The 13,432-nt window shown below is 37.6% G+C and overlaps 1 protein-coding gene across 1 annotated transcript; it reads left to right on the top strand.

The window, feature by feature from the left end:
- Positions 1–4,686: 4,686 nt before the first annotated feature.
- On the top strand, positions 4,687–5,613 carry LOC126079825 (olfactory receptor 4C6-like). The gene has a single exon (XM_049891197.1). It carries the CDS (start codon positions 4,687–4,689, stop codon positions 5,611–5,613), a length of 927 nt encoding a protein of 308 aa, XP_049747154.1.
- The last annotated feature ends 7,819 nt before the right edge of the window (positions 5,614–13,432 follow it).

Here is a 13,432-nt window from a genome sequence, read left to right on the forward strand (position 1 = left end):
GTTGCTATATTCTGACTATTTAAAGCTGTGGCCGTTCTGTAATTGAGGTACACATCACAGTGCATGAACAAATGACTAAATGGTTAATACTGTGATCTAGGTTTCTGCATGTTGGCCTGACCTTAGGGATATTCTTCCCCTGAGCACACCTATTATTAAAGTGGGTGAATGGGAATTCACTGGGTTAGGGATTAGCCTTTCTGTCAGTGGAGAACTAGCCTCAGAAGGCTACAACTGAATGATGTAAGTCTGTGCCTTGTCACAGCTGTTCAGATAGGCCCTTTGGCCTCTTTTAACCCAAAGGAAAACATTGTATCCATGATGTATCTTCTGAGAAACTGAACAAAGACAATTTCTACTGTGATCTCAATATACAATCCACTGGGATTCAAAAAGGGACCGGAACGATTCAGTAAATTCTCTGCTTGGCTACCTCTTCAGCAAACCTTAATTGGAGAGGATATAAATAAGTCCCTTGGTAAAACAGAATGTGTACTTCTTCGTTAGGCTCATAGACACCTACAACTTCTGCTTTAAATCTCTCTTTAAAAGCAATAGAAATCCTAGTTTGACAGATTTGACTAGCATTTAATGACTGGATGATGTTTTTCCACTTATATCTTGGGCAGCTTACTTCCACAGTAAGAAAATATACTCTGGAATCATTTCACCTGGTTCTTAGCCTCTCTGGAGAAGTTACTTTATGTGAATGAATCTCAGGTGGGATAAGATCTTGGGTTAGACTTGAAATGATTAGAGTCTTTATTTATATAACTTTCCACTTTTGACCAATTGTAAAAACTGAATTCTAAGGGTCAACTTTATCTTTTGATTGAGTACTTAATACTTAGGTCTTAATTGTTGCATAGAATTGTGGCATAGAAATCACTTTCAAATTATGACGAATCTTAATTGAATTAATTAATTACATATTAATATGTTTGTATCTCTTGCTTTTAAAGTATGTCAGTAATTCACACTCAAAACCTGTGTGCTTTTTCTGTTAGCAATGTTTATTCTCTGGAATTTGAGTCATGAACTTCAGTTCATACTTAAGTTCTAACTGGAGTGAGATCAAATTATTTTGCTTGATCTACTTTTTACTCTGAGAGGAAAAATTTAAGTAAGTCAGTTGGTCTCCATCTTAGAAATGAAAATTTGTAAATAAAATAATATGCATAGGTTTCCAAAAAAGAAGTAGATAATGTATCTGGAAATAGTTACTAGGAGATTGATTTTTTTTTTTCCAATTTCATTTCAATATTTTTCTCTTGCAGTGTTCTCTCTCTCCTATTTAGCTCTAGCTCTCCCCTGTGAGTGTGTATGTGTGTTTCCTACTCTCTTTCCATTTATTTTCTTCTTCTCTCTCTTTTTTTCTTAGTTCTCAAGGCCATTTCTCTCTTTCCTTCCCTAGATATTATTCTTTCTCATCTTAGATTAAGGGTAAAAAAAAAAAAAGAAGTATTAATGTATTCTTTTTCTTAAAAAATTGTGATATTTAGAGAGTAATACTTAAATTTTAAATTGAAGGTCTTCATTTAGGAATAAGCTGAATTTTTATATTTCTTTATCAGTAAAACAGAACAACTACTAAATTTTATTATAAGTAGATCTACCCATCGGCACAACAGTGGGAGTGGTGATGGCGATGAAGACGATGGCAGTGGAGGCAGCAGTAATGATGGTGGTGGTGGCAGTGCTGGTGATGATACTGGTGTTGGTGATAATGGCAGTAGTTGTGGCAGTGTTGGTGACGACAGTGATGATGGTGGTGGTGGTGGTGGTAGGAACAGCTATGGTAATGCTGGTGGTTTGGTGATAGCGAGGGTAGAGGTAATTTAGGAGCATCCTATGGAAACACTGATAAATTATTATAGACCACAATATTAAAAATTAAAACATTATTGTCCCTTCCATTCTACAAAATTCTACTGCAGTCGGTTGCAATCCCATTAATTTGCCATTGGTTTTATGAAAAGAGAAAAAAAATGGGGTGATACATGTACTAAAGAGGCTACTTTAAAGTCCTTTAGGGATAAGAGAAAAATCTAGTTCGATACTCAGAAAGCTTTAGAGATACAAGTCCACCGACTACATAAAACTGACAATCCAATTGCAATCCCTAGAACCATCTAGGTACGTAGGTTTTCAATGGAGATGTTATATAGCCCAGATAGAAATCAGAAGGAACTATCAGCTACAGACTCCAGCTTCCTGGATTCAAAAACAGACTATATTACTCACTAACTTCATGACCTTAAGGAAGTGAACAAGTCAATATGCTTAATAAATGCTGATTATTATTACGGTTGTTATTTTGAGATGAGTAGATCGATTATTGACAAATCTACTTAGACAAAGAATAAGTGTTCTTTATCTATGAAATGAGTTTAAATGTTTACTTACTAAAAATTCATCTGAATTATATTCTGATATACAATGATGCCTCTATAATAACAAAAATAATACAACTGAAAAGTAAGAAATTGATGTAAAGAAGAAAGACAAAAATAATAGAAAAAAAGGAGAGAAATATATTATTGTTATGAATGATCATTTTGTAAGGAGGATTTACCAATACCTATCTAAGCGGATCCCTGATGGCACAGTGGATAAGACAATGGCTGCTAATCAAAAGGTTAGTAGTTCTAATCCACCAGCTGCCCCTTGGAAACCCTTTGGGGCCATTCTACTCTGTCCTATAGGGCTTCTGAGCTGGAATCAACTTGATGCCAGTGGGTTTGGTTTGGTTACCCAAGTGTAAGATGTTCATTTCCTGTGATTCTGCAATTCTATTGCAAAAACTTATTTTACAGAACTACTTAAATCTATTGCTATATATCTTGATCTGCATCTCTATTGTTATAACCCGGCCCAGTTGCAGTCTAGTTGATTCCAACTAACAGCAACAGTAAAGGACATAGTAGAACTGCCCCACAGGGCTTCCAAGGAGCACCTGATGGATTTGAACTTTTACCTTTATGGTTAGCAGCCAAGGGTCTTAATCACTATGCCACCAGGGTTTCCCTGATATAGTCATAGACACATACATCAACACAAAACATTCACAGTAGCATTGTACTAGCAGAAAATTGGGAATATGATAAATCTCCATACACTGACATGGAATGTTGTCAATAATAAAAATAATTGATTAAAAATTTAATGTACACTGTATTTGCATACATGATGCAATCTACGTATAAATTTATATTATTAAAATGCATTTATAAATACACAAATGCAATATTTCTACATAAAAATGCAGATCTGGAAGGATAAATGACTTTTAGCTAATTACACAGCTTAAAATGTGTTCCAGAAGTCAAAATTAGAACCTGGTCTATGTTAACTCGAAGACCTTAGCTCTCTGTTCTGCCCTGAACCATATCTCTTATCCCCGCTCTGGGCCTTTGCTCATGCTTTCCTCCCTCCAGGGAATAGCCTTTGTCTAGCTTTAAAACTTCAATACTTTGTTTTTCTTTCATTTCTTCCGCTCTCAATGATTTATTTGTCATTATTTTAAATTTACTAGGCCTGCCCCTTATTTAAGGAAAAGAGCCACATCTGATGCTTCTTTTTATTGCTCAACTTTGCAGCATCTGCTGAGTTTTTAAAATATTTGTTGTCTGCTTAAATAATTAGGGAATAAGAGGGAACTGGACTGAAAAAGAAAAATGTTAACTAAGATGGCCCCTTTCTTATTTGACCAGTCCTTTAAAAAATGTTCCTCACTGAGCCATTGTGGAAAGAGAAAAGGAATATCACAAATGCAGCTGATGGTTTTAAGTCAGCGCTGAGCTGGAAGTTTGGGGTATGGTTTGGTCCTTGGTTATGGCTGAAGCAAGGCTAGAAATACAAATGTTTACAGACTATACCCAATAACTGTCATCATTGAGTCTGATTGACGGAGGAATAGCAGCCAGTCTCTGACATCAACTCCACTCTCAAGCCTGGAGAAAGGGCTGACACCAGTATTCTCTATTCAGTTCACAGTTCGTTGCAGTTTCCTTTTGTTCTATAAAATGCCATGAATTGTATTGGTGCTCACTGCATCCTTAGTAATTTATTAGGAATTTTGAGAAACGTGAAGTCCCAGGTGATACAAACAGTTAACGACCTTGGCTGCAAACCCAAAGGTTATAGGTTTGAATCTACCCAGAGGCCCCTTGAAAGAAAGGCCTGGCAATCTACTTCTGAAAAATCAGCCATAGAAAACCCTACTGCTCACAGCTCTACTCTGACATACGTGGGGTCACCATGAGTCAGAATCTACTCCATGGCATCTGGTCTAGACTGTTTGGCAAGTAACTGTCATTATGCTGAGAGCGTTATGAATTTCCCCTGAAAATTATTCCGTAAGAGATATGTGAGAAATAAAATTGCCCAACTTCCACTAGAATCCAGAGGTATCTTTTAAAAATATAAGCCTGATTTATAATTTAGGGTGTTTACAATGAAGAAATTATAATACTCTTTTGCTTTATACCCTCCCTTGGTTTCCCATTGCCCTTAGAAATTCCTTGCCTTGTCCTAGAATTCTCTGGTTTACCTGGTTACTGCCTCTACCTCTCCAAACACATCTTAAGCCAAATAAATGCAGAAAAATAGTCACTAATTGTAAATGCTATGTTCCTTTTTTAGATTTTCCCTCTCTCAGCCAGAGCTCATATCAGTACCTGGTAAATGGGAAACCAAAACAACGTGACTGAATTCATTCTTTTGGGTCTTACAAAAAACCCAGAGCTGCGGAAAATATTTTCTACTGTATTTCTCATCATGTATGTGACCACCATGTTGGGAAACCTACTCATTGTGGTAACTATGACTGCAAGTCAGAGTCTGAGGTCACCTATGTATTTTTTCCTTACTTACTTGTCCCTAACCGATGCCATCTTTTCTTCCGTCATCACCCCCAAGATGATTGTGGATTCCTTCTCTGAGCGTACTACCATCTCCCTTGAAGGCTGCATGACCCAGCTCTTTGCAGTACATTTCTTCGGTGGGGTGTCAATCATCCTTCTCATTGTGATGGCCTATGACCGCTATGTGGCCATCTGTAAGCCCCTGCACTACATGACTACCATGAGTCCTCGGGTGTGCTGCCTGCTGCTGGGAGGGGTCTGGGTGGGAGGATTTTTGCATGCAATTACACAGCTCCTCTTCATGTACCAAATACCTTTCTGTGGTCCCAATGTCATTGATCACTTTATGTGTGATTTGTTTCAACTGCTGACACTGGCCTGCATGGACACCTGCATCCTGGGCTTCTTGGTCATCCTCAATAGTGGGGTGATGTGTGTGACCATCTTTCTTATCCTCATTGTCTCCTACATGATCATCCTCTGCTCCTTGAAGTCTTGTAGCTCTGAAGGGCGACACAAAGCCCTGTCTACCTGTGGCTCCCACCTCACAGTGATCGTCTTGTTCTTTGTGCCATGCATTTTCTTCTATGTAAGGCCTGTGGCCACTTATCCCATAGACAAGGCAATGGCTGTGTCGGATATCATCACACTCATGTTAAATCCCTTAATCTACACCCTGAGGAATGCAGAGGTGAAAAATGCCATGAAGAAACTTTGGATTCAACGAGAGACTTTAGTTGGCAAGTAACTGTCTTCATGCCGCTAGCATTATGAGTTTCCCAATAAAGAGCGTCATTTTCTCCAAAATGTGTGAGAAATAAAACTGCCCATGTTCCAGAAGAATCCAGAGATATCTTTTAAAAATATAAGTCTGATTTATTATTTAGGGTATTTACAATATAGAGATTATGATACTCTTTTCTTTTATACACTTCCTCAGCTTCCCACTGCCTTTGGAAATTTCTTTCCTTGTTCTAGAATTTCCTGGTTAATCTGATGACAGTCTCTACCTTCCCCAGCACATTAAGAGCTCCCCGTTTCCTCTCCTCAGCCATGTTGGGTTTTTTCACCTGTACCTAGGCCTATCTAAGCCCTTTCTCACCACAGTGACTTTGCATTTGCTGGGCTCTCTACCTGGAAAGAATCAGTCATATTTTATCTTACATTGGTATCACTTCCTCTGAGAAGCCTTCCCCAGCGACTCTATTAAAAGAATCTTTCACTCCTGCCATTATTTTCTATCTCAACATCTGCTTAATTTCCTTATAGCTATGATCAAAAGTGTAACTACTTTTGTATAGTTATCAGTTGACTTCTGTGACTTTCCATCTTCCTCTCTAGATTGAAAGCCTCTGAGGGAAGGACTTTTGTTTTATTGATGCTTGGAACCAATTTATTTTCAATACCTGCCTGTTGAATGATTATAGAAGACAAGCACCTTTCCTTTTCAAAAGAGCCAAATTCTGATGATTAGGGAGACAGTTAATAAGCAATTAAAAATAAACAGAAAAACCAAAGTGCGATCAGTACAACAGAGTTAATGGGAATGGGTGCTTTGATTACTTCGGGAAGAGTACATCATAGTGGGTAATCAGAGAAGGATTCTATGAGTAAGTGACATTTCAAGTAGATTTTGAATTCTGTTGAGGTTTCCTTATAAAAAGTGATTAAATGTATTAATTAATAAGATTAATAATAATGACAAACACCAATAATTGACAAAAGGAATCATTAGGAAATGATTGTGAGGAGTACTAGGAGAGAGAAAATACATAGAACAACTCAAAGGCAGGCATTTTCAAGGAACTATAAAAGAGTAAAGTGGCTGGAACATAATTATTAAAGTAAAGAGCAGCAAGAAATGTAGCCAGAAATGTAGGCAGGGGTCAGATTGTGTAGGGCTAATATATCTAAGTCCTGGCCTTCTCTGAAGCCCCAAAGAGCAAGAATTTTATTATTACCTGTTCAAAATGACTCAAAACCAAAAATTCTTTTAGACTCTCGTATTAAGTTTTTTTTTTTTTTTTATTGTGGTTTAGATGAAGGTTTACAGAGCAGATTAGTTCTTCGTTAAACAATTAATACACATATTGTTTTGTGACATGGTTGCCACCACACTACATGTCAACCCTCTCCCTTTCTTGACCTTGAATTTCACATTACCAGGTTTCCTGTTCCCTCTTGTCTTCTCATTCTTGTCCCTGGGCTGGTGTACCCATTTAGTCCTGTTTTGTTTTATGGGCGTGTCTAATCTTTGGCTGGAGGGTGAACCCCAGGAGTGACTTCAGGACTGAGTTAAAAGAGTGTCTAGGGGCCATACTCTTGGGGTTTCTCCAGTCTCTGTCAGACTAAGTTGGCTTTTTTTTTTTTTTTTTAGTTGAATTTTGTTCTATATTTTTCTCTTACTCTGTCTGGGACTCTTTACTGTGATCCCTGTCGGAGCAGTTGGTGGTGGTGGCAGGGCACCATCTGGTTGTGTTGGATTCACTCTGGTGGAGGCTGTGGTAGTTGTAGTCCATTAGTCCTTTGGACCAATCTTTGCCTTGTGTCTTTGGTTTTCTCCATTCTCCCTTGCTCCAGATGGGGTGGGACAAGTGGAGTATTTTAGATGGCTGCTCACAAGCTTTTATGACTTCAGATGCTACTCACCAAAGTAGGGCATAGAATATTTTCTTTATAAACTATGTTATGGCAATTGAGCTAGATGTCCCCCAAGACCAAGGTTCCTAGTCCTCAGCCCAGTAATTCGGTCCCTCAGGGAGTTTGAATGCATCTGTGAAGCTTCCATGACCTTGCCTTGGGCAAGTTGTCCTGGCTCCCCAGTATTGTGTACTGTCTTAATCTTTCACTAAAGTTACCACTATTCTATTGTCTGCCTAGTGTTTTTTTCTCCCCTCTCCTCCCCTCTGTCATAACCATCAAAGACGCTTTCTTTCTGTGTGTAAACCTTTTCATGAGTTTTTATAATAGAGGTCTCATACAGTATTTGTCCTTTTGTGATTGACTTATTTCACTCAGCATAATGTCCTCCAGATTCATTCATGTTGGGAGATGTTTCACAGATTCATCATTGTTCTTTATTATTATGTAGTATTTCATTTTGTGTGTATACCATAGTTTGTTTATCCATTCATCTATTTGATCCTAACTTATGTGCTATAGTTATTGAGCAATATGATGTGAAAAGCTTTTGTAGTTACCTTTCATTTTGTCCTCTAATTTTTAATTATAGAATAAACTTCACAATACTTTCTTAAAATATTTCAAAGTATCCACATTGACTTTAGGTTTATTCATTTTTCAACTTCTCATCAATATAGAAGAGAAATGCCATCATAGTATGGTTATTTGGGCCTTTGTAAAAACCTTCCAGAAAAACCAAACCCATTGTTGTCGAATCGATTCCAACACATAATTGACCCTATAGGACAGGGTAGAACTGCCCTGTATGGTTCCCATGGAGCACCTGTTGGATTTGAACTGCTGAACTTTTGGTTAGCAGCCATAAACACTATGCAACCAGGGTATCCTGTAAAAACCTTAAGAGAGTCTTTATTATAATCATATTATGTGAATACTGAGAGGGATTTAGCTTGTGGTCCTAAACTTCATATATGTATAATACGTGAGGTTTAATAATGCTAGGTTTAATTCCATGTTTGTAATTGTTTGGAGCCCTGGTGGCACAGTGGTTCAGGTTTGGCTGCTAACCAAAATGTTGGCAGTTCAAACCTACCAGCTGCTCCCTGGCTACGTCTTACTATAATATAGGTTCACCTGCCAGCTGATATCTTTTCAATAAGTAATTAAAATTGTTGTTGTCATTAGGTGCCATCAAGTTGGTTCCAACACACAGCGATTCTATGTTCAACAGAACAAAACACTGCCCAGCCCTATGCCGTCTTCATAATTGTTATGTTTGAGCCCATTGCTGCAGCCACTTTGTCAGTCCAACTACTTAAGAGTCTTCCTTTTTTTCTCTGACCCTCTACCAAGCATGATGTCCTTCTTCAAGAACAGGTCCCTCCTGATAACATGTCCAAAGCATGTGAGAGGAAGCCTCGCCATCCCTGCTTCTAAGAAGCATTCTGGCTGTACTTCTTCCAAGACAGAGTGGTTCCTTCTTGTGGCAGTATATTCAATATTTTTTGCCAAAACCCTAGTTAAAAAGCATCAATTCTTCTTTGGTCTTCCATAGTCATTGTCCAGCTTTCACATGCGTATGAGGCAACTGAAAATGCCATGGCTTGGATCAGGTGTACCTTAGTTCCCAAAGTGACATCTTCAATGAAGATTAGTTCTCATCTCATTAAATGGGGTGCTTGTCTTTCTCATTAAATACATTTTAGTAGGTAAGGACTAGCAATTACATATATATGTATATGTATGTGTGTGTATATATATGTATGTATATGTATATATATATATATATGTATGAGTCCGAATCGACTTGACAGCACTGGCTATGTGTGTATATATATATATATGGAAACCCTGGTGAAGTAGTGGTTAAGTACTTCGGCTGCTAACCAAAAGGTCAGCAGTTCAAATCCACCAGGCGCTCCTTGGAAACACTATGGGGCAGTTCTATATTTATTATATATTTTATATATATATAATGAAATCAATTCCAAGATGCCAAAGTGGGATTTGGTAGATCTTAGTCTGGATTATGATCAAAATACAGCAAACTAAAAGTAAAATTGAAATTCTTTAACTTGATGAAAGGGTTTCTTCCAAAAAACTAAAAAAAAATGTCAAATTTAGTTGTGAAAGAGGTTCATTAAATTCAGTAACAAGACAAGGCAATCTTTTATTACTGCAGTCAAACAGTTAAGCGCTTGACTACTAACTGAGAGGGCGATGGTTTGAATCTAACCAGAGGCACTTTGGAAGAAAGTCCTGGCAATCTACTTTCTAAAGGTCATTGTCACTGAAAATCCTATGAAGCAAGTTCTACTCTGACACACAGGGCCTTCGTGAGTTGTAATCAACTCAGTGGAAACTTTTTTTTTAAAAAATTATTATTACTATACACTGTATTGAGGGCCCTAATGCAGAGATCCTAACCTCAAAAGCTACAGAGTCCAGCTGGATAAAGAAAACGAGCAACACCAGCTTCTGTGGAGACTTTAAAAGGGGTCATAGGACTATGGCTTCTAGAGATAGAGTGAATTTTATCCTCCTTAAGGGTCGTCCATTACTAGCTCTGATCCATTGTTGCCTTATGGGAGTGCATGTACAATTTGCTAAACACTCAGATTTTCAGGAGAAGTATGGCATCCATATTTTTATGTGCATTTTATTGATTTGAATATGTTGATAACTAATCAAGATTCTTTAAAATGCTTTGCTGAGCAACAATCTTTGGATCAAATAAATTCTTTCAGGGGAATTCTGTCCATGGGCTGTCACTTTGGAAACTCTGTGTTAACCAATAAAATAATGGCAAAAAGAAGTAAGGTAATCAGAACTGAAAATGAAGAGGCACAGTTCATTATTTGTTAAAATGTTCATCTTTTTAGAAAAACTGAGAGGGTCAATGACAAATTTTAAGGTTTATTAAAAGTGTAGCTGAAAATCAACATAACATTTTCAAATAAAATTGCAATAAATATTTAGAAAATAAAATAAGTCACAATACAACTAAAAACTATATAAAGAACATAAAAATGTGTGAAATCATCAAGAACACTAAACATCTTCCTAAAGGAAAGCTGCATAAAGTGAGAGATAGAAATTTAACTTTCTTAAACATAGTACTTAATCCTTTCAGACATAGCAGAGAAACTGGACTTCCCTATTTCTTTACTAAAACTGGGAAAAAAAAAATTAAACAATTGTTTCCAAAATTGGAAAAAAGGCAGTATAGAACTAGAGTCCCTTAGGGAAGGGAAACAAAACAGGTGAGCCCTAGGATAGATGCAAAAGTCCTGGATGGTACAAACAATTTCTGACGAACTACGAACCTAAAGGCTGGTAGTCCAAACCCACCCAAAAGTGCTATGGAAGAAAGGACTGGCCATCTACTTCTGCAGAGATTAAAACAAAACAAAACAAAAAAACACCAAACCCAGTGCGGTCGAATCGATTCTGACTCATAGTGACCCTATAGGACAGAGTAGAACTGCCCCATAGAGTTTCCAAGGAGAGCCTGGTGGATTTGAACTGCTGACTCTTTGGTTAGCAGCCATAATACTTACCCGCTACAACAACAGGGTTTCCCTGTAGAGATTACAGTCAAGAAAATCCTATGAAGCAATTCTACTCTGTAACACGTGGGTTTGTCACGGGTCAGAAGTGACTCCATGGCAGCAGGTTTAAGTGTTGTTTTGATTTGTTTTAAGATAACTGCAGGCTTCTGGTAGAGGCTCTTTCTGATCTACATTTCTCACTTAGATGAGGAAACAGAGGTCGGAGTTCAGGGTGGCTGAAGAGGCTGCAATCTGAGCCTCCGAACCCTGGAGCAGAAGGAGCTATGCAGAGAACAAAGACCCAAAAATCTGCACAAGGGGCCTGAGCAATCTGAGCCCGTTGCTGAATGCTTATACTAAACTGTGCATGTATGCGGTGAAACTTCACAAGACAGTGTGGATCTTGTACCTGAATACACATAAAAAATGGACATTTAAGTGATATCGAAATCTGCCATTTTGGTTATATGCAAATGCCAGATCTTAACTTGTTTAAGAATGAGTAAAAGAAAAAAAAAATAATATATATATATATATATATTCCTTGGACTATGGAATTCTGCATTATAAAACAAATGGAAAACATTTTAAAGAATAGATAAATCAACAGCATGGATATGAAAAAGATTTTCTTCATGAATAGAAATTTGGGACTTCGTATGCCTTGTATACTCAAATTTAAAAGTCATGTACTTTTAATGAAATAAATAAAGAATGAAAAATTAACATACAGGTTGGTGGAAACTGAAAATGGCTTCCTTCACCATATAAATAACCACAAGGGATTTTCTAGTAGCTGTCTTGGACCTTTTATGAGGTCACCTGTGATTTCTATACATATATATATATGTATATACATATATATTTTTTTACCTGTCCTTGGGGTCTTGCCCAACCTGAGACTGATTTCCAAGGCTTCTTTTCTTCCCCTTAATCTTATGCTTGTGATGGTTACCCTTTCCCCTTTAGCCTTCCTCAAGTCAGTCCTTTTCCCTCACTACTGGAGCTCCGTAATTAGATCTAAGAGCTATAATTCATTTTGTAGTTTTTCCTGTTTACAGGTAAATTTTAACTACACAAACTTTTGTCCATAAAGTGTACCTTTCACAAGTGTGCACACAAATTGTTTCTCAAATTCAAGTAACGTACAAGCCCTTCCTAAGGGGAAATCAGTCCTTTTGAATTCCAGCAATGATACAAATCATGATTTCACATTTTTAATGTAACACGGTGGTGAGGCTGACATTTTGGCTAGATGTGTAAAATTACAAAGTGTGTTCCAGACCACACCATGCCTGTTTCCATACTGAAGGCAATGAATGACAAAGATCAGAATCCTCACAACTAGATAAAGGTTATGGAACCTGGTCAGTGTAAAGTGGGAGAGTGGTTGGTGAGAACTGCTTTGGAGAATTCCCTGTAGAGAATCCCCTTGCCCCATTATGGGAGTAGAGAGAGGTATGCCAGCCTCTCACATCGGACCCCATTTTTCTGACCTTTCTCTGGAGGGACGTGTTTGGAGTTGCCTACTCTGCTGTTTGGCTGACAACACCTCCTACTTTAATTTTTAATTGTCTCTCATCCAGAGGTCATAGCTAACTGTTCCAGTCAAGCACCTTAAAATTTGTGTGTGTGTCTGTGTGTGCATTTGCACATGTGTGTACATGCATGCAGGAAGTGCACTTCTAAAGAGTGCTATTCTGACAGGCTAGTGTATGCTACTCCATACTGGTGGCTGCAGGGACTGAGATCAGAAAAATCTAGGCAGAAAGTGAGACTTTGTGGTATCAATACAGGATTGCCCAGTGAGGTAGGCTCAGCCACAGATGTCCAAGGTATCATCTTCCAGGAACATCCTATCAAATGCTCATACTGGCAAAATGACAACCTGGATTCTGCAAGTTTCTTACGTACTGACTCATGTTGACCAAATTCATATGGTACTAGAAAAAAATTTATAAAAGGAATTTGGTTGACACATAGTGCATTTCTCTCAGGAGAAAAACTTCTACAAGAAGTTAAATTACCAAGTAAAAATGGTCAGATGTTGATAGAATTCAAGTATGGATCATTATAGGTTGTTCAGAGTGGTTGTGAGCTTTTAAGTACTCATAGTCTAATACAATCCTCTCAGAATATTAACTGTGTGCACAACGAATCAATAACATGTTGATGTATGTTGATTGTTGTTTCCCGTTAGGATTGTTTTCCTGTTAGATGTATTTCACTTTTCTTGTCCAAAAACTAAGATGTTGAGGAAGTGTAAACTAAGTACACCATATTTATCAACTGAAGTCATAATTTGCTACACCATAACTTTTTCATGGCATTTTTCACTTCTGCATTTTTTTTTTTTTTATTTATCAACTGAAG

The sequence above is a fragment of the Elephas maximus genome, chromosome 7 (assembly GCF_024166365.1).
Source record: "Elephas maximus indicus isolate mEleMax1 chromosome 7, mEleMax1 primary haplotype, whole genome shotgun sequence".
NCBI classification, from domain to species: domain Eukaryota; kingdom Metazoa; phylum Chordata; class Mammalia; order Proboscidea; family Elephantidae; genus Elephas; species Elephas maximus.